The 22,266-nt window shown below is 46.0% G+C and overlaps 1 protein-coding gene across 4 annotated transcripts in view; it reads left to right on the top strand.

The window, feature by feature from the left end:
- Positions 1 to 22,266, top strand: part of CLUH (clustered mitochondria homolog) — a 231,278-nt gene that overhangs the window by 100,227 nt on the left and 108,785 nt on the right. For 2 of the 4 annotated variants that reach the window (XM_069227015.1, XM_069227013.1), the window contains exons 11-13: positions 5,786 to 6,012; positions 15,119 to 15,223; positions 17,678 to 17,778. In XM_069227015.1, the coding sequence (XP_069083116.1) occupies positions 5,786 to 6,012; positions 15,119 to 15,223; positions 17,678 to 17,778 (433 nt within the window). The remainder of the gene's footprint in view (positions 1 to 5,785; positions 6,013 to 15,118; positions 15,224 to 17,677; positions 17,779 to 22,266) is intronic. The other 2 variants (XM_069227016.1, XM_069227014.1) reach the window with 1 other exon arrangement.

A 22,266-nucleotide genomic window follows, 5' to 3' on the forward strand; every position in this document is an offset into this window, starting at 1 on the left:
ACAGGACACACGTCCTTTTCCAACTCAGATACCCACTCCAATGAACCTTTTCTCCAGGTAGCCTGGAACCTTCGAAGGACATATCCATTAGGTATGCTTGCAGGTCACCAGAAAAACCCACTTGATTGCATCAAGGCGTGACTTCTGAGAACAATAATAGTACCAGTAACTCAGCTGATGTATTCTGTAGTGTGCAGGCCAGCTGAGACACAAAGCTATAGCATGGCATTGAGCAGGTGTGTATGCTTATTCATGCCCGTAAGAGGTTGGTTAATTGAAAAGCCAGATCTTCAGCTTTTTGCAGGATTCAGAAAGAGAAGAGCATGCTCCGATGTGGAGTGGTAGGCCATTCTATGCTTTGATTGATGTAAAAGAACACGTCATCCTGATCTGGTTCTGTGTATGCGTGATGTGTGTGAGCAGGAGTCCTGCAGGCGGTTGCTGGTTGGAGATGTAACCTTTCAGGTAAGTGGGGCCTAAGTTGCATAGTGCCTTGAATGTATGTGTATGCATTTGTGTATTGCAAGCCAGTGTAGCTTCCTGAGGTGTGTGGCGTGATGTGAGTTCTGTGTGGGAGGTTGAAAAGGAGGCTGCTGAGTTCTGGATGGTTTTTAGTCTTTTAGGGAGTTGCTTGGTTATTGTGGTGTAGAGGGTGTTCCTGTAGTCCAACTTGCTGGTGAATAGGGCGTGTGTCACAGTTTTTCTATTGTTGCTGTGAGCCATTTGAAGATCGTCCTCAGTGTCTTCAGGCTGTGGAAGAAGGATGCAGTGATGGCATTGACTTGTGTGGTCATATCCATTTTTCTGTCCATGATTATTCAGAGGTTCCTGGTGTGGGTCCAAGGTGAGATGTTCTTATGGAAGATCACTACTTCTGTCTTGTCATTGTTGAGCTTGAGACTGTTGGCTTTTATCCAGTTAGCAACTTATGCAGGCGCTAAACTTGTTTCTCGTGTTTGAGGTCTTGTCCATGAGGGAGAATATGAGTTGAGTGTCCTTGATGTAAGTGTTGGTGTTGATGTCATGTGCACAGATGATGTTGGCCCTGAGGGGTCATGTATGTGTTGAAGAGGATGGGACTGTATTGTGAACCTTGAGCACTCCTCAGATGAACTTACAGGCTTCTGAGGAATAAGGTGCTAGGCTGAAAGCTTATATTCTATACATTAAGAAGGAAAAGATCCAGTGGAGAGCCCTCCTTAGATGCCAGTCTTGTGCAGGTGCCTGATGAGGATGTGGTCTGAGACCGTATCTGTTGCTGCAGAGAGGCCCAAGAGAATGAGGCTGTCGTTTGCAAGCATCGTGTGAATGTAGTCTATGGCGGCTATCAATGCTGTTTCTGTCCTATGGTTGAGCCTAAATCCAAACTGTGTGGCGTTGGAGAGCTGTTGGTTGTTGAGGTGGTCAATTTGGTGTCAGTTCATTAGTTTCTGTAAGACCTTTGCCTGGTATTGTAGGAGGTAGATGGGTCTGTAGTTGGAAAGCATGGCTTTGTCATTGGATGGCTTCTTGACCAGGTGCTGACGAAGGCATTTTTCCAGGTGTCCTGAAAGGACACTGCAGCTAGGGGTATCCGCACCAGAATCTTGCTCAGGTGCCATGCATGGGTATGGATTTCTGGTTTCAAACCAGCGGTACAACAGAATGTCCTTAATATGCCTTTTGAACATCTGTTCTGTCCACAAGTAGATAAAACACTAGAAATAATTTGAAAAGATACGGAGACAACTAAAGCAATGGGGGCCTTTCAAACACCTACTCCTTGTGGTTCCTTTTGCCACCCCAACTCTCATGAACTTCCAAGTTGGCCTCTTCCGATTACTCCTCCTTCTACCACTGTATTCCAGGTCATTATACTTCTCCAAGAGGTTACTTCGGAGGCTCCTACTGGGGTGACAGTGCCAGAGGTAAGGGTGCTTCCTCACGTGGAGCAAGCCCGACCACCAAGTAGTGACTTCCCTCTTCTACCTCCCGACCGTATAACTGCTGTCGGAGGTCGTTTCCAGGATTTTTTACCCACATGGCAAACAATTCCATTAGACCAGTGGGTGTTGGACATTATCCAACACGGCTATTGTCTAGAGATCATTACCACACTTCCCAACGTTCAACCTCACACTCACAGGCTATCACTGGAACATCAAACATTGCTCAAACAGGAAATCCAAGCTATTCTTCTCATGGGAATTATAGAACACGTCCCTCTATGTCCTCATGGTTCAGGAGTATACTCTCTATACTTCCTGGTACCTAAAAAGGATGGATCTTTATGGCCAGTTCTAGACCTCAAGCCCCTAAATGAGCATAACCTGTCAGAGCAATTCCACATGGTCACTTTACAAGACGCGGGTCCTACTTCTCCAACAAGGCAACCTTACGGCTACACTACACCTACACGATGCCTATTTTCACATACCAACAATTCGAGCACATCACAAATATCTCAGCTTTGTGGTGGTTGGCAAACATTATAAAAGTCCTCCCTTTCGAGTTGACCACTGCACTTTGGGTATTCACCAAGTGCCTAGTGGGGTAGCAGCCCATCTAGGCATACAAAGTCTACATATGGACAATTGGCTTATCAAAGCCAACACTCGTCAACAGTGTCAACAACACAGTCAGGTTACAATAATAATATATATAATATAATCGCAATACTGCAAGAATCCAGAATTTCAAATTGTTTTTACCCCAATTCCAGACAAATTAACAACTCACAGTATCTCTTAGGTATGAAGGCCTCATGCATTGGCATAGTACCCCATGCACGACTACACATGCATCGGTTACAGCAGTGTGTAGATCAACAGTCGTGTCAATCACGGGGTCAGTTAGAAGATCTAGTGTTGATAGACCGTCACACTCCTCAATCTCTGCAGTGGTGAAATACTAACAACCTATCACAAGGGCAGCCTTTCCTTGACCCTGTTTCCCACATCACTGTCTCAACGGATGCATCACCCATGGGATGGGGTGCACACTTGCAGGATCTCACAGTACAGGGTCTCTGGAACACCAAACACCTGGGTCTCCTCATCAGCTACCAGGAGTTTTAAGCTGTTTACCTAGCATTGAAAGCATTCCTACCTCACCTAATTGGCAAGGTTGTCCTAGTCCGGACGGACAATATGACAGCCATGTATTATCTACAAAAACAAGGCGAGGGAGGGGACATTCTCTACAATTCTCACCTATCTGGGACCATTTGGAGGTGGCCTCTACATCACAACATTCACCTGTTAGCGGAATGCTTTCTGGGAACAGACCAAAGATTTTGCAGACCTCAGCAGGATGCAGCAACAAGTCCACAAGTGGGAATTCCACCCCCAAGTCTGCCTTCCATACTTTCACAGATGAATAGATCTGTTTGCAGCCACAGACCACACCAAATGCCCAAACTTAGCATCCAGGTTCCCACACCCACTATACAAGGGCAACGCACTACGTATGAGTTGGTCAGGGATATTTTCCTATCCTTTCCTCCCCTCTTCCATTTCTGGTTCCTGAGGTCATAGTATTTGGTTAACTGAATCTACCACCTGAATGTATGACCATTGTTAAGGGAGCCAGTTTGTCTACCGCTCGAGCATGCTATGCGCCTAAATAGATGAGGTTTGTTTGTTATTGTCATTTAAAACAAATTGGTCCTTTCAATGCCACTGTACAGAACATTGCCTGTTACCTGCTTCATTTACTAATCTCTGGACTAGCATTCACCTCCATAAGGTTACATTTCGCTTCACTAGCTGCCTATCTACAAAATAGGCAACACGTCTTTATTCAAAATACCAGTCATTAAAGCCTTCATGGAGGGGCTTAAGAGAGTAATTCCATCACGGGTTCCACCTGCACCTTCATGGAATCTTAACATTGTTCTTAAACAACTCATGGGCCCTCCATTTGAGCCCCTCCGTACCTGCCCTCTTGAGTATCTCTCTTGGAAGGTGGCATTTTTTTATTGCTATTACCTCACTTAGACTTGTTATTGAGCTCCAGGCTTTAACCTTGGAATAACCTCACAGTGCATTTTCAGAACTGTTCCTGGGGAAAGAAAATAAAGCACAGTTTTAGAGGTAAGTACACGACTTACAGTTCCAGTCTCCGGGTTATGGATAGTCCACTGTTGGGGGTTTAAGTCAACCCCAAACACCCACTGCCAGCAATACTCGGAATAGTACCCGCAGCTCGGAGGGCAGACCAGGGGGGTCTGGGTCCCGAGGGGCCCCCAAGTAGGCACCAAACACCCACCCTCAGCGGCACGGGGGCGGCAGGGTGCAAACAGGGCGTCGGGTTCGCAGTGGAACTCAATGGGCGGACCCGGGGTCACTTAGGCACTGGGGGCTGCGATGCAGTGCTTCGCCAGGCGTTGGATATCTTCGTCCCGGGCAATCACGGTCAGGGGGGTCCTCTGTATTCCCTCTGCAGGCGTCGTCGTGGAGGGGTGGAAGAGTCAGCCCAGGGTGGACACTTGGTTGGAATCGCCTGGGCGTCCTCTCTGGCTGGTTGGTTCCTCTGGACACGGCCGGGGGCGTCGGGTGCAGAATAGTTTTCGACTCACACTTCTGAAGTGAGGTGAAAGTCCCTTTAAAGATGGTTGCCTTTTCTTCTTGTTGGACAGGTCCGCTGTCCACTGAAGTTTCTTGGTCCTGTGTGATGCAGGCAGTCCCCTGGAGGCTTTTCAGCGGTCGCTGGTCCTGTAAAACTCATGGCTTTTCTTTGGCAGGGTCTTTGAAGCAGGAGCCGGGCCGGTAGGGCTGGGGCCGAGTCAGTTGTTGTCTCCTCTGCTCTGCGGGGTTTTCAGCTCAGCAGTCCTTCTTTTCTTGAGGTCGTCAGGAATCTGACTAGCTTGGTTCAGGGAGCCCTTAAATACAAGATTAAGGGGTGTTTTAGGGGTCAGAGAGCAGTAGCCAATGGCTACTGTCCCTGACGGTGGCTACACCCTTCCTGTGCCCCACTCCTTTTGGGGACGGGGGCACATTCCTAACCCTATTAGTCCCTGTCCTCCAAACCAAGATGGAGGATTCTGCAAGGAGGAGGGCACTTCAGCTCTGGACACCTTAGGGGTGGTCCTGGCTGAGGTGGTGACTTCTCCTTGTTTTTCCTAATTATCCCTCTGGACTTGCTGGCAAAATTGGGGCTTTGTCTGGGCGCTGGGCATCTCCACGAGCTAGAGTGCCCTGGGGCATTGTAACACGGAGCCTGAGCCTTTGAGGCTCCCTGCTAGGTGTTACAGTTCCTGCAATGGGGGGGGGGGGGGGCGGCGAAGCACCTCCACCCAGTGCAGGCTTTGTTTCTGGCCTCAGAGAGCACAAAGGCTCTCACCCTCGGTGGTCAGAAACTCATCTTTGCCTTTTTCTCCCCACCAACACACACAACCTGCAATGATAGTGTGCATGTTTTAGGTGAGGGGTCCCTTAGGGTGGCACAATACATGCTGCAGCCATTAGGGACCTTCCCTGGGCACAGGGCCCTTGGTACCACTGGTACCTTTTACAATGGACTTATCTGTGTGCCAGGAGTGTGCCAATTGTGGGAACAATGGTACATTTTTAGTGAAAGAACACTGGTGCTGGGGCCTGGTTAGCAGGCTCCCAGCACACTTTGTCAAGTCAGCATCAGTATCAGGCAAAAAGTGGGGGGCAGGGGGGTAGCTGCTACAAGGGCCATTTTCCTATACAATCTTCAAAAACAGAGAAATTAGCCTGCCTCTTTCTTGCAGGTGTGTACACAATGCCAATGCATATAAAACATGTCTTTAAAAACAGTCTTCTGTCTTCCTCGGTAGGTACCTCATGTTCATGAAGCTAGCTGCCTTGCAGCTGATGCAGCAAAAGACCACTGTACAGGATAATGCTAATTCTCTGCAGAATGGCACCACTCCTTCGGTAGAAGGATCACAGGATGAAAAAACAAAAGATGCAGAACCTGAAGATGGTAAGGCTGAGGAAAATGTGGCACATCTTGCTCAGGTTAAGGAGCTGGCTGACAACCTGGCATCTCAAGATGGAACAGGTATTCCACCAGCATGATGCCAGCAGTTCATGTTTGGCTTGCAGCTTAGGGTGGTAGCTTAATATGAAAGGCTGAATATTAATCACGGGTGTAAATCACTACCATTGCTTTAACATTATTTAATCTAATATCTCAGTTTTCTCCTTTATTAAAAACCATGATTGCAAACTTACTCTGTAATTCTGTATATTCTATTATCTTTTAATCAGCCAACTCAAATGCAGTTTAACTTTGTCTTAATATTGCTTTCCTGTAAATATGCATGCATTGTGGTTTTCTTGTTTAATTCAGTGATTTTGCTGACTTTACTTTGGGGTTACAAGAATACTTTGGGGTTATGTGGATACAATCTACTCGATGATGGGGTTGGTTGTGAGGCCGGCAGACTAGAGCTGTTGCGCTTTACAATTCCAGTCTTGTAGCCTGCAAAATGTGGCTGCAGCACAGATCTGCTTCCCAAATGTCCAAGTCTCCTAGTCCAGCTTTTTGTACTATAGCAGGTGGACCCTCGATGTATGGCGTTTGCGTGGCTTCTAGAAAGCTTCAATTCCTTGTGTATGGGCTCTTCTTGCAAACTTGATCCACCGTTTCCCCTGACTCATCTTCTGCCTACGTTGTTTTTGCATTGGGTGCATGGACATCCTGTACCATGCCTTCATCTCTCTTGTGTGTCTGCCTTTCAGTATATATTATTAATAACATCCTGAAGCAATATGTGTTTCTGGTGCCTACCTTCGCAGCAGTTCTGGGATTTTCAAATGCAGAACAATAAGGTAAGTGAGCTCCTTCGAAACGGGAGTTATTCTCAGGATCTTCGACCTCTCCCTGGAGCTTGCACATTGAGTTCTCCCACTGTGACCTTTTGCTCTTACACTACGTTTTGGCCCAGAGTAGCAAGAGGTTTCTGTTATAATAGAGCCTGGTATGGTTACCAGAACTTTGTCTGAGGTACCACGTGGCAGTGTCTTACACCACAGCTTACTTGAAGTTACTGCCTAGAACTTGCGATTCCCTTAGTGGATAGTGCACTCATTTACCTGACTACCTGTGGAGGCCTGGTTGAAGCTGTAGATTTTCTTTGAAGAAGTTTTGAACCATGATATATAGATTGACTTCTCCCTTAGTCCAACTCTTCCTTTAGATTGTTTTTTTCTTCCATCGAGTATTTGTCATGGTAAGTGACTGATCTGATAACGACATAGTTTCTCACTGTGACTTTGGGCCCTACTTTGGTTTGACGATCCCAGATTAAAATTACAATCTCCTTCGCTTGGATTTGCACAGTCAGCTCCACAGGCAACACTCAAACTGGTCATAATTCAATTACCAAGGACTCTGCCTCAGAGAATGTAGGCAGATGGCGAAGACACATTTTTGATTCTGCCCACATTGCAAAGCTAAATACCTATGGTACAATCAGCACAAGGTCTATAACTGATATCTCTCTCCAGAACTGCAACTTCTGTTTGTCCTTCCGGTGCATGCAGGCGCTCAGATACTGGAGAGAGAGAGAGAGAGAGAGAGAGAGATGCTGAGCACATTCGAGAATGCAGCATACATCCCTGTCGGACACTCCAGACCTCTTCTGGGAACAGGATCCCCTTTAATTTGAGAAATAATTGCAGAGCCCCTCGGAGACACCATTCGAGGAGCACACATCCAGCCCCGAAATGGTGCCATCAAAGCCCTCTGGCAAAGTGCATGACCGTTCGGACTCAAAGCAGGAGGGGCTGCCTACAAAGAAGAAGCCAAGGTCTCTCAGGACTGACCCAGGGCATAGGGGAAAAACACACCATCACAAGTGGCCATGTGGTAGGGAAGAACACTGCTCCTGAAAGAGTTGGGCATCCCACCCTGAACAAGAGGACCACGGCCACCCTCGGGCCCAGTCTGACCTTAGATGAGGTTTCAGAGCGTCACACCAGCCATGTACATCTCTGACCTCATCCTGCCTAAAGTGCCCCAAACCTTCAGCTTCGAAGCTGGAAACATCATTGGTACGATCAGACCTGAAGTTGAGGCCGAAAATCCCTTCAACATCCAGCTCTAGTACTTCAGAGGCCGACATTCTCAAAAGACCAGAGGAGGACCTTACTGCGAGTCAAAAACGCTTCTTTAATTACCTGAACACTAGCAGAATATCAGCAAAAACTCCACAGCAAAAGCCAGTTTCCATGATTCTTCCCATTCAAAGGAAGAGAAAGCTGTCTTTTGAAGAAGAACTCGAATATGGTGTGCCTCAGCACCCAGGGCACAAAAGCACAAGGAATAGATAACCCCACCTCAGCCTCCCCCTACCAAACCAAAACAAATGGCCGCACTGCACTCTTACCTATACTACAACCTTCACCTCAGCCTCACAAACCACCTTCTCCACTGCCTAGGCCAGACTCACCACTGCCGCTGCTTCCTCCACCAGAATCTCCAAAGGGGTCTGTTCACTCCTTCTCATAACCAGGCAGCCCCAATGGCAAAGGTGAACCACAGGAGTAGGGGATTGTAGGAAGCTGGCCTGGTGTGTGGTGGGCACCTATGGTGTTATCACCTTATACCAGGTCCAGGTATCCCCTATAAGTGAAGTGTAGACAGTCTTGGAAGCCAGGGCTCTCTAGACGTAGCTGTGGATGAACAGCCAAGACTTATCTAGGAGACATGCAAAGCTTATGCAATACCACTTTAGTCACACAGCATGGAAGAACCACACTGTGTTACAAAAATAAAGGGACTTTATTATAGTAACACAAATACTAGAATACTGAGTAGGCAATCCCTCAACTGGAGTGAAGTAAACACACTATTATATACACATTAGCAATCAATAAATAGCATAGAACGCAATAGGCATTGGTAAGAGCAATAGCAAATAGTGAGGGCCTTAGGGGAATGCCAAACCATATACTAAAAAGGTGGAATGTGAAAGGCAATCGCTCAAAGGCAGTCCCCCGCCCAAGGAAGTAGAATCGGTAGAAGAGAGCTGGAGGAACTAGAAACCCCAAGAGGGGAGTTCCAGAGTCGGCGGTCGAGATGTAGTCGGTCAATGGTGCTGGGAAACCACCAACAAGCCTTGGCAAATGCAAGAGATGGAGAAGAAGGTTTGCAAGGCTGCAGAGGACCAGCAAGGTACTGGGGACTTGACCCAAGGGAGAGGAGTCCAGGGTGACCCTCAGCAGCTGAGAGAGTCACTAGAAGAGGAGGCAACCCCCACAGGCAACCCACTGACATCAGGCATGAGTCGCAGTGAGGCCCACTCAGCACACCTGAAGAGGAGTCCCACGTCGCTGGAGCAGCAGGCAGGAGACTCTGCTTTGCAGGAAGGAGTGATGGAGGCCGGGGCTACACAGAGCCTGACGACCCCTTGGAGGAGGAACAAACAAGCGTTGGTAGCTGCAAAAGTCACAGGTGCACAGAGGGGTACTGTTGTACAGGGAGAGACAAGGGCTTACCGTCTCCCAAGTTGAACAGCTTGTAGAGAGGACCAGGGGGGACCAAGGGACCACTCCAGACCACCACTTGTGATGCAGGATCCATGCAGCTTTGGAAGAAAGAAGATCCACGCAGCCGATCGTCATTGCAGTTGGTGCCTGTGGATGGAGGGAAGTGACTCTTTCACTCCAAGGGAGATTTTTTTTTAACTTCTTGTGCAGGTTGAAGAGTCGATGCCCTCAGAGGATGCACAGTCGGGGAAATGTTGCAGTTGCTGGAAGGAGCTGGAGAAACAATGTTGCAGAGCGGAGTCATCAGTTAAGTTGCAGATTGTCGGTTCCTGGAGGGTCCAGTTGCAGTACCAGTGGCGAGAAAATGAAGTAAACGAGGCAGAAAAGTCCTGTTGGAATCTTGCACCTCGAATCTGAGGACCCACCCAAGATGGCTGGATCAAGTGGCCACCTGGAGGATCTCTGGGCACCACCCCTGGGGTGGTGATGGATAGTGGAGTGGTCACTCCCCTTTCCTTTGTCCACTTTCACGCCAGAGCAGGGACCGGCAGTCCCTGGACCTGGTGCAAACTGGTTTAGGCAAAGAGGGCACCAAATGTGCCCTTGAAAGGATACCAGTGGCTTAGGAAGGCTACCACTCCCAAGCCATGTCACACCTATTTCCAAGGGAGTTACCTCCCTCTCAACAGGAAATAATTTGTTCTGCCTTCCTCTGCATGAGCTGGTAAAGAAGCAGGAGGGCAGAAAGCTGTCTGAGGGGTAACAGCAGGGCAGGCTGCCTGGAAAACTCCAGAAGGCTGGTAGGAGCAATGCTGGGGTCCTCTAAGGAGCCCCTAAAGTGCATGGAATCTTACTTCCAATTCTGGCAACTGTATTGGGATATGATTCCGACATGTTTGATTCCAAACATGCCCAGGTTACCATTATGTAGCTGGGCACAGGTGCCCAGTACACCAGTAAAATGGCTCCCCGTACTTAGGAAGTCCAGTGTAATGGAGCTGGATTTCATAGGGGCACCTATGCTCATACAGGGGTGCCCTCACACACCCAGGTACCTGCACCCTGCCCTCTGGGCTAACAGGGCCTACCATAGGCGTGACTTAGAGCGACCTGGTGCAGTGACCTGTAGTGAAAAGGTGCATGCAGCTTTTCACGCACGCTGCAATGGCAGGCCTGCAGACACATTTAGCATGGGCAGTGCAATACATCCTGCAGCCCATGGGTAACCCCTGGTGCCCCAATGTCCTAGCTACCTTAATACCATATTCTAGGGACCTATATGGGGGCACCAGTATGTCAATTGTGGGGTGTGCAAAGTCCTAAGTGACCAAATTTAGAGGGAGATAGCAAAATCACTGGGGTCCTGGTTAGCAGGATCTGAGTCAAAACGCACTGACAGCAGGCAAAAAGTGGGAGTAACCATGCCAAAAAGAGGGTAGTTTCCTACAAAGATGAGCCATGAGAGGACCACAGTGTTGACACCCCTGTAGATCATGACATAGGGCCTGATTACAACTTTGGAGGAGGTGTTAATCCGTCCCAAAAGTGGCGGTAAAGTGATGGATATACCACCAGCCGTATTACGAGTCCATTATATCCTATGGAACTCGTAATACGGCTGGTGGTATATCCGTCACATTTGGGACAGATTAACACCTCCTCCAAAGTTGTAATCAGGCCCATAGAGCCTTACCCTGCTAAACCATCTCCACCAGATGATGCCACTGTATATCATGCTGTAATACAGAGCACGGATCACACCACCACATCGCAATGCACATCATGAGGATGAAGACGATTTTCTAATTGAGACCCGCTGTAACACCGAATATAGCATTCAGTTCTTACCCATGCTAAAGGACATGCTGAAGTCCGCCTCTGACAGCTTTAAAGACCATGTCAGGGCCAGGGTAGTTACACCCCACATCAAAAAGAAGTACATGGCCTCTCCTGAAGAACCCTGAGGACAAGTTACCCAATACCCTCTGGTGGTGCATACAGCTAGAAAGGCGGCATCTGCACAGGCTGCCAGGGTTGCCCCACCCCCAGATAAAGAAAGCAAACTCATCGACACGGCATGGAACAGGGAAATTAGTTGTGGTGGATGCCACCACGCAGTGCTGCATCACAAACTCTGTGACGTTGCTATCAAGATATGATAGATACCATTGATAAAAGATGGAGACACAAATGCAACATCTCCCAGAGGCCTACAAGAAGCTTTTTGCATAGGGGAAAGTAGTCTTCAAAGCCATTATCCAATGTGCACTAGATGACAAAGGTATGCTTACCTCCTTGACATTCCATTCAATGTTTTTGTTCCCCAGGTGGATGAAGCGTTGTAGAAAATAGAGTACTCGGATATTGTATATCAATGAGGGCCTTACAAACAAGCACCTCAAGGGTTAGTTTTCCTAGACGTTACCCAAGAAGAGCATTCAGGGCAAGGTTCGCAGCCAAAAATAAACCAGAGGCAACAACAAACCTTTCATGAGCCCATGAACACAAGGGGATATGCGGAAAGCTTACCCAGACCAACAGTGGGTAATGGCATTTCAACAGCTGCTGCCTGATTTTCACTCTTTTCACCCACTACCTGCAAGAACTGTAATTAAAACACATGGGATGATGGCATTATGGTATAGCAATTGCCCCAAATGCCAGACTGCACATGCACCCCTGCTAACAATCCCTCGCCAGTCAATGAACACAAAGGGAGACGATTTATTGTTGATACAGGCCAGCACTATCTGCATTGGTGGAACACCAACTACTTATTTTTAGGCAGCCCTTTCTTAGAATCTTTTTCAACGCATCACTCATATGATTGGCCACAGATCTTGGAGACTTAACTGTGAAAGGTACATGAACTCCTCTAAAACAGAACAGGCACATCAGCTATGTTGCGCTGTTGTCCAATTCCCTGGCACTCAGTATTGAGTACAGTTATCCGGGGTAAGGTGGTCCTTACAAATGCAAACAGCTTGACAGCAGTGTACTACATACAAATGCAGGAGGCACACATTCTCTTCTGCAGTCTACTCCACACAACAGATTTAGCACAGGCCAGTTTATCACAACATATAGCTCCCAGCAGAGCACCTCTCATCTATCATGTTCTACCTTTTACATTTATAAAAGGCACGATTGGCATAAACCTGTATATTCCTCAACCTGTCAGCAGTAACCAAATACATGCAATACAGGGATCACTCTTCCCTTTTTAGGGTTCAGGTAATTAAAGCTTTTATGGAGGGTCTTAAAAGCGTTTTGCCACCAAGAATGCCTTCAGCTCCTGTTTGGAAATTGAGTGTGGTTCTCGCTAGGCTCATGGGAGCACCTTTTCAACCCCTGCATTTAGCTAATTTCCAGATCCTTTCATTGAAAGTAGCTTTCTTGGTGGCTTTAAGACTTGTTAGCGAATTACAGGCACTCACTATCCAGGAGCCCTTTATTCAGGTACATAGAAACTGAGTACTGTTCGGGACTAATCCAAAGTAGTTACCAAAAGTGGTTTCTCATTTCCACTTGAATCAGTCTGCCGAGTTGCCAGTTTTCTTCCCGTGACATGTTTCAGTTGTGTAGAGGATGTTGCACACACTAGGCATGAAAAGAGTACTCGTATTATATTGACAGAACACAATCCTTCCATAAGAGCACTCCAACTTTTTTGTTGCTTATACGAAAACTGTATTGGTCAGGCTGTTTCCATGGCTATTGCACAATAGATGCATTCAAACCTGTTACTCTAAGGTAAAGAGAGTCCTCTCAGTACACTCTAGGGCACACTCTGTGCATAAGAAGGGACCACCATGTAATTCTTGGGTAACATCTCCTTATCTGACCTATGTAAGACAACGGCATGGTCACCACCACACACATTCACAAAATATTACTGTCTGGACATATTAGTGCACCAAGAAGCTATGGTTGGTCAAACAGCATTAAGAAGTTTGTTTCAAACTTCTACTTCATCTGGCCACTAGCCACTGCATAGAGGATACTACTTGATAGTACAAACCATGGGTACCTACATCAACACCTTCTGCGAATGGAATATGTTACCCTATAAGCATGTCTTCTTCACGCGTAGTACTGTATATTCACATGCACCCTTCCACCTCCCCAGAAGTGAGCAATGACCGTGTATGTCGACACTCCACTTCCTTCTCATCCTTACCCCACTGTACGGAAAACAGTCTAAGAGTGGAGTTGACTAAGGGAACAGTCACTTTACATCCCATGGCTCTTCGTCGAAGAAAAACAACTTCTATTGTCCGAACCCAACAATAGATGGCAGGAGTCTCCAAAGCACTACATACTATGAACAGTTGCTAAGAGGGTTAAAAAAACATAATAATTTTGCAAAGATCTGTGAGTCTGCCATTTGGAGGTCAGTACATGCATCCTGCAGGCTTACATTTAGATATGTGGTGCCCAGGTCTACTGACCCAAAGTCTAGGTGTCTTTGGGGGCACAAATCCTGTAAAGATTCATCATCATAACCCACCTGACATTTATTTGTGCTGCTGTGGATTTTAAATGACGCAGTTTTGAAGGCTCGCATCATTTAACTTCAGAAATGTGTTTTTGGTGTAGGTATGCTTTGAAAATTAATATGCAGGCCTCCCACCCTTGGTAATTACACCACTTCCACAGTTTGGGTATTTCTTCAAATGACACTTAAATAATAATTTTTGGAGGGAGCTTTCTCTGCACTTTTGGATGGCATCCGAAATGTTTGGAATCAGATTACAATAGTTCACAAGGACTTCAAATGTATTTATTTTTTTAGAATTTACTGCCATCTCCAAAGAAACATGCCATCAGATATGCAACATACGAAACATACCAGTATTTGAAAACTATTACATTAGGGTATTTTCGTCAGGTGTTTCCCCCCCAAATGTTAATATTTTTCTCGTAGCTTCAGCAAAAACAGAGGCCTGAAGTGCTCATTCCTCCACCGACCCCTTTCAAACTATAAGTAAAATCTAGTAATGGCAGATGAGCAGGACACACCCACCTTCAGAAAACCATCACAGTAGTGGTAGAGAGTTGCATAGTCAGTGCTTATGTTTTGCTTGAGAGATGCCCAATGGGCACATGGAAGGAAATGTCCCTAGTACCAGCTGTACCCTGATTTTAATTTTGTAATTTTAAGGGACAGGCCTCTGTCTTGTCACACTATGCCGCAAGGTGCCCATGTTTGGTTAGGGGTGAGAGGGCCTTTCACTTATAGCATCCAGGTGACTAGAACGTTAGCTATTAATTTGTGTGGTGAGTATGAAAAGTAATAACATGAAGCTTACCTCATGTATGTGACGAGTTTTTAACCATAAATGTGCTTTACTAAATTACATGTTTACTGGATTGAAAATTAGCTATAATGTACCTATTTATGATTTACTCTGGAACATTATAAAAGGATTACCCAAAAAGTTTTTGTTTGTATGCACATGCTTCAGATTCCAGTGGGCTGTGATATCTATTTTGCATGTCACTCTTATGATCTTGTTCCCTTCCATGAGCATAACTACCTCCTGCATTTCTGTTAACCACCATTTTATCCTCACCTTCTGCTATTAACTGAAGTCATATACATCATTTATTTTAACAAAGTGCTCATGGGGTTGATTTGTAAAATACATTTTTTTCTTATTTCCTCTCAGTGGATCCCAAGAGCAGAGAGGTCATCCAGAATGCTTGTAAGGCTGTGGGCTCCATCAGTGAAACTTCCTTCGACATCCGCTTCAACCCAGACATCTTCTCACCTGGTCTGCTCATTAGCACAGGAATCCTTTCTGTTGTTAAATTATTAAAATTGTTTGTTATGTTCTCTTCTGAATAGTGTGGAGTAGTACAGAATTGAAACGGAGAGTATGGGAAAGAGATGACAACCATAGAATTGAGTCCTAGTTGGTGCCCCGAATACATTCAGTGTGCACTGTTGGCTTACAGTCTGCTCCATGCAATAGTGTTGATAACTGAGCCTATAAGGGGCTCTTTGCATGTATGACCATATGAGGGTTATGTTTGGAGAGAAACAGAAAGAGTCCTAATAGCTTGTATTAATTTATCCATATTGTAAGTACACAAGAACATTTGTAGCTTCAGACAAGTCACCTGGAGTCAGAGAAGCATCTCCGATGTTGGCTGATTATAAGTCATTTTATTGGCTTTTGCTACAATCCTTGACAATCATTAAATGTTATCAAAGTCAGTTAAGCAGTTGTTTTTTAAAACAGAATACAGGATTTTACTGCAATTACATTTTGACTCTATTTTGGGCCCACAGAAGATCATTATGCTTATTTCCTTCAGGACCACTGAATTTGATACTGTAGTAACTTGTTCATGTTGTATTGCATTTTGTGCTTTTGGCATTGAGGTGATGAAAAATATTTAGAAAGCTGGACAATCAAGAGAACCTACCAGTCACTTGGTAATTCATGGAGACAGCATAGACAAATTATTCCATTCACACTTAACACCAAGCTAATAAGTAACAGGACAGCATATTTACTTACTTGGATGTTTCCTGAAACACACTCCAGGCTCAGCTAATACCTGCAGTCTGCTAGAGGCCCATTTGAAAGTCTACTGAGATGTGCAGGTTGGACAGGAAATGTCTGAGGGCTGTGGCTGTGTAGCAGCAGTATTGCCACCATGCTCAAGAAGACATTTTTCTGCAAAGAAAGTCAAATCATGATTTATTGTGGTAGATGGTTTTATGGGGCCACAATGAGTTTGATTTCTTGGAATGTACCGGGTTTTCAAAGAAGAATCATCAACAGGGACGCAGCTTTTATTAACCCATATGTAATCCGTATTCAAGAGATTTGGGAATTTGAAGAGATAATTCTGACAGGATTTCAATACTTTATCACCAAAGCACTTCATCAAATTAAATATGGAAGTCCAGGGGGAGTACTTATAATGAATGCAGCTAGTTACCTAAAGATGGGATGGATGGTGGGCACATAGGATTGACTGTTTGTTTCTGCTTACCTTTTATGCCAAGCCAGGCAAACAATTGATCATAAGACAGTCGCTTGTCACTTAAGAGCCTTGGTCATTAACCATTGTATATCTGAACTGGTGATTACAGACTAATGCACCCTATTATAGATGATCACATAGACTGGATAATTGGGGTTTAGTGTGTTCTGTGCCTGTTTAAGCAAGCCTTGCCAAAGCCTACAATTTGGCTTAAATTTCAAATCCTTGTTAAAATGAGGGCTATGCAAAATTTTTGTAATTTGTATTTGCCTAATTACATGAAGTTTTAGAAAAAAATATGCAAAATGAAGAACCGGCATTTAGCGCTTTATTTTAGTGCAAAATGTGTGTATTTTGAATGTTAGTATCCATTTCATGCTAAAACATAGCTCAAAGAATCCCAAGCGCTGCAAACAGTAGTCACTCGTGTTCTATCCCTTCATGTTTTTCCTGCACTACATTTTTGCAGTGAACTGCATGAACTTCCTTACTGTGGTGCAGTAGCGTAATTTAGAGAATTGTGCACATGTAGTGCTAGAAGATATTACGCTGGTGTAATGGAAGTTTCACCTGGGGCTTATTGAATCATTTAAAATGCCTGCTGCTCTTAAAACAGAACAAAAGGGATTATTTTCAGTACAGAATGCCTCTGTAAGTCACAGAATTTCATATGTGATCATTTAATATACTCTTGAGATGTAAACTATTCTCAGACATTTCAAAGCAAACACTCAAAAGGAGACAGAATAATAAACCAAATAGCCAATAGTGTGAAGTGTGAGCGAACAAAAGGCCACTATTTGTATATTTTAAAGATTCTGTAGCAATAGATCTTGGAGGCAACTGTGCTATCACACCAGTCTTACAAAGATATCTCAGGTGGGCACCACTTTTAAGGATCCCTACAAGACTTGTATCTCAACATCTTTAACAGGTGGACCCATTCTAATATCTTGGCAAGATGTTCATGTGTCATTCCAAAACTTCTTCTCGGCTATACTTTAATTTCAGGACAAGTCAGAGAAGAAGTGAGTGAGACATGAAAGAATTAAGACTCAGTAGCTTAGCATACGACCACTCCCTCTGTGAGTTGATATAATCTCAGGGATAGTAATAGGTTAGGTGGTTAAGTGATGGTGATAAGTGTGCTGAAGGGAAGGGGTTGCTTATCCCAAATGGTGAATTTCTTCTTGCTAGTGGTGATCAGTTTTCGTCTTTCCCTTCTATAGGAGTAAGGTTCCCTGAATCCAGCCTTGATGAGGTGCGTGATCAGAAGCAACTGTTAAAGGATGCTGCTGCCTTCTTGCTTTCTTGTCAGATTCCCTGTTTGGTAAGGAATGTTTTATCCTGGTCCATGCGCAGCATGCAGAGCTGATAATGTTGTTGCCTAGCATGGGTCTCATTCATGTTTAATACTGTTGAATTGTGTTTGGTCCTTTGTTTCCTCCCAATTTTGGTTGGCACATACTCTACCAGTAAGGCCTTCACAGTTTGTAGCCCATGGTCTTCAGTGCTCTGCCACGCCAAGCACATCCCCCCCCCCCTTTTGACCTTTCTGCACTTCTGGCTGAGGTATCCCATACAGACAGCCACTTCACCGTCAGCAGGGTTCCTAGCCTTTGTGGCAGAGGATGTGGAACCCATCGATCCTGCGGTCAGGACAGCATGCCAGTCAGTCTACTGCTCCCTATCCCCACTGCCCACTTGCCAAAACCCTTTAGAGTACCCTTAGCAAAGCACAGCTGCACAGATTGAAGCAGGATCCAATAATTTTTACCAGGTTGACAGTCTATAACATAGGACAAGTGTTTCCTGCAGATTGTCCAGAGAGGATACATCCTAACAGTCCTGGCCGCTCCACCACACCTTGATCCATCTGCAGAACGACTGACGGAGGACCATTTGTCCGTTTTATGGCAGGAAGTACAAATCTCTTTGGGTCAATGTTGTTACTCCTGCTACTCACCAGCACCCCTCGGTCATTAACAAAAGTGATGGCAGTGGTTACAGCACACTTTCAGAGGTTAAGGGGTCCACTCTTAACTTACCTCAACGATGGGCTGCTGAAGGCGGGCTCATTCCAGACATTCGTCACCCACCTCCGGATTATGGCAAATCTTCTGAAATCCTTGGGGTTCACTATGAGCATGCCAGAATCACACATGAATCCTTCTCAAATGCTTCTTTTCATTGAAGCCAATTTGGACATGGTCTCAGCTCCATATCAACCTTCTGGAGCTGACGGCCATCCACTTGGCATGGAGAGCCTTCCATCCATCTATCACGGGGAGGCTGGTGCAGGTGTTTATGGGCAACACCAATGCCATTGAGTACTGCAACAAGCGAGGCATTGTAGGGTCGCAGACCCTGTGCCTGGAGGCCCTTTGCCTCTGGAAATGGGTAGATCATCAAGTAATCTTCCTGGCAGGATGTTTGAATGCTAGCGCAGACAAACTCACCCATCAACACTTAGCAGATCACGAAGGACAGTTGCAACCTTAGGTGACACAAGCTTTCTTCAGTGAATTGGGAGGACCTTGGCTGTGCTGATTTAGAGTACGGTGCCAAAATATGCACTGGTCCCCTGCACATCAATGCCAGAATAGACATTACCAGCGCTAGAGTAGGATCCACACCTAGATCAAGGCATGTGTGGCTGTTAGATACACATGCTTTGCATACACCTGCCATCTAGTGTTGGCTCCGGATATGTGCAAGTTGTTTTTCTCTGAGGAAGTCTTTTGAGTCAGAAGGGGAAGTGACTCCTCATCTTAGTGATAATGCGAATGGCCATTGTCTCCATTGTTAGATTTTCATTCCACCGTCCGGTTTAGACGTGTATTGTTGTGCTCTGGTTCTACACCATTTCAGACTCCTTTTTGTTCGTAATCCACCTTTACCCTCATTGGTGGTGTTATCGAATGTGTTCCTGTGTTTTTGTTAAGAAAATGTAGGAAATTATCGCTCGTTGGATCGACGCGCTCCAGCTGTGGCCTTCGGGCCTTGACCTGCCAGGCCTATCTTTCTACCTTGTCCACTTTGACTTGGAATGCCCCTCTGATGGAAAAGATTCCATTCCGTTTCTGCCAGAGGTACTGCGCTAAGTACTTGAGACCGACCTTCATCGGGTTTGCAACCTGTGCTTGTCTCCCAATTACAGGGAAAAGACTACAAGGCCTGCGGATCGTTTCAGTTGAAGAAAACCTTACAGGATCGAAGGGCACATCGCAGGGAGATGCAGCGTAGGAAGGTTGAAGAAACACCCGACAACTAGGGTCAATATGATGTAGAGGAGGAAGAACTCCATGAGGCCTTTGCAGCCAAAGAAGAGGCTTTTTCTGTAGAAGACTCCGACTTAAAGATCAACCTTCAGATGCAGGTCCTCCCACCAGGTTTGAGGGTACCATGAGTACTAACGTCCCTGCCCTACCACCTAAAAAGCATTCGGTTCTGACCGAACATATAGCTGCTGGGACACCACTGCCAGCAGGACATTGTCAGCACCGAACATCTGCTACGGATGCCCCGTCCTCAGGCTCTACAGCGAAGGCACAGCCGAAGCCATCGGATTCCGCAGTGAGCCGACCCTCATCAAATTCGGCTCCAGCTACTTCAGCTGTGACCACTTTGGCACCAAAACCTCTTTCGGCACTGAAAGCTTCTAAACCAGCATCAAAATCGCCTCCAGAACCAATCCTTCAGACAATGCAGAAACAGCTCGATCCACTCTATAAACAGCTGCATATACAGCCTCAGATTGGCCGCATCTTAGCCAAGACTGTGGTATCGGCACCACCTCCATCAAAGCACCAACCTTCCTTTGGAGAAGCAGACTTACTGGTGCCTGTTAAAAAGAGAAAGACAGACAAGGCTACGAGTCCCTTGCACCCTCCTCCACCTACTTCTTCACAACCACTACCACCACCACCACCACCTCAACCTTCCATTTCACCACCTACCCTCTCTCCACCTCATTCTCATTATGATCTCCTAGATATTACTTCACAGGGATCCCTGCATTCCTTCATATGTGGGCATGGGGAATAGGGGGTAAGAGGGTGACCCCAGCCCACAGATTCCTCGCCAGAATTTGACGTTGATTCCCTGGGGGATACTGATCCAAATGTGTACCCTTCCAAACCATCGCCTCCTGATGACACCACCTCATATCAGGGAATCATAAGCAGGGCTGCAGCCTACCACCAGGTCCTGCTCCATAAAAACACTTTAGAATAGAATTTCCTCTTTGAAACCCGATCCAGTACACATAGGGCTACCCAATGTGTACCCTGTGTTAAAATGCATGCTGCGTCACACTGGCGACATCTTTAAAAATCCTGCGCAAGCATGCACTATCATTCCCGGGGTCGACTAAAATTACAGAGCCACACCCTCAGACTCTTTACATCCGAGAGCAACTTCCACTGATTCATTGGTTGTGTCCAATACCCGTAAGAGTGCTAATTCACAAACCAAAGGTGACACTTCACCTCTTGATAGAGTCTAAGCTAATTGATGCTTCATGGAAACGAGTAGCGGTGCACATGCTAATCACCGGCAAATCGCAAATACACGAGGTCTAATAGTCCAGTATGATCGCGCCCACTGGAACTCCTCCAGTACCTCCCAGAGGAGCATAAAAAAGGAGGCAGGAAATAGTATAGGAGGCAAACTTGTTTCTAATAACTCCAGTAGGTGTGCCCTAGATTCCGCGGATACAGCTGCCAGGGGTATCAATACCATTGTGTTGCTGCACAGACATGCTTGGCTGCGTGTATCTGGCTTCAAGCCAGAAGTGCAGCAAACACCCTTAAACATCCCTTTTGACAAGAATCACCTGTTTGGTCTGCAAGTTGACCAAGCATTAGAAAAGATGAAAAAGGATATGAATGTTGCTAAATCCATTGATGCACTCCAAACCCCCACTTCCTGCCCCTTTTTCTTCTCTTCATGTAGGGCAGGCTCACAAGCAGCATCTTCCTATGCCTCTTCTTTCTCATATTGAGCATAAACTCAGAGCTCCCCTTCACAAAGCTATTACAAGGGCAACAACTCCAGAAGTCGTGGCAAAAGTGCTTTCTCACTAAGCCTTGACTCCCTTCTCCTTCGCCCGATCATTTAACACCTATCGGGGGTGAATTAGAACAATTTCCCCCCACCAGGCGATCCATAACATCAGATCAGTGGGTGTTAGACATTATTAAACATGGTTATTGACTAGAGCTCATCACCACACCTCCAAACATTCCACCTCACAAACACAAACTCTCTGTGGGACATGAAAACCTGTTCAAACATGAAGAGCAAACACTCTTGCTCAAAGGAGCTATAGAGCCCATCCCTCTTCAACATCAAGGAGCAGGAGTATACTCCCTGTGCTTTCTCATCCCCAAAAAAGATGGCTCACTGTGGCCCATCTTGGGTCTGAGGCCCTTAAATCATTACATCCTGTCAGAGCATTTCCATATGGTCACCCTCTGAGATGTGGTCCCAGTTCCCCAGCAAGGCTACTTTGTTAGCACTAGACTTAAAGGACACCTACTTTCACATCCCAATCCATCCAGCACATTGCAAATACCTCAGGTTTGTCAAAGCTGATGTTAGAAATGATGTGGGTTGTGACTGCGCAAGATGGCGGCTCCCTTTTCAGCTCCTCCAAGACCATCACAGTATGAACCCCAATTGCAGGCCCTACACTGACCTCCGTCAACACCGTGTAGAATCTCACATTGGCGTTTCAGTGGAACTATATTAAGCCCAGCAGAGTCTCCTGCCCAGCAGAGTCTCCTGCAGCCCCAGAAGGGCTGGGTAACTAGCA

The sequence above is a fragment of the Pleurodeles waltl genome, chromosome 3_2 (genome assembly GCF_031143425.1).
Source record: "Pleurodeles waltl isolate 20211129_DDA chromosome 3_2, aPleWal1.hap1.20221129, whole genome shotgun sequence".
NCBI classification, from domain to species: Eukaryota; Metazoa; Chordata; class Amphibia; order Caudata; family Salamandridae; genus Pleurodeles; species Pleurodeles waltl.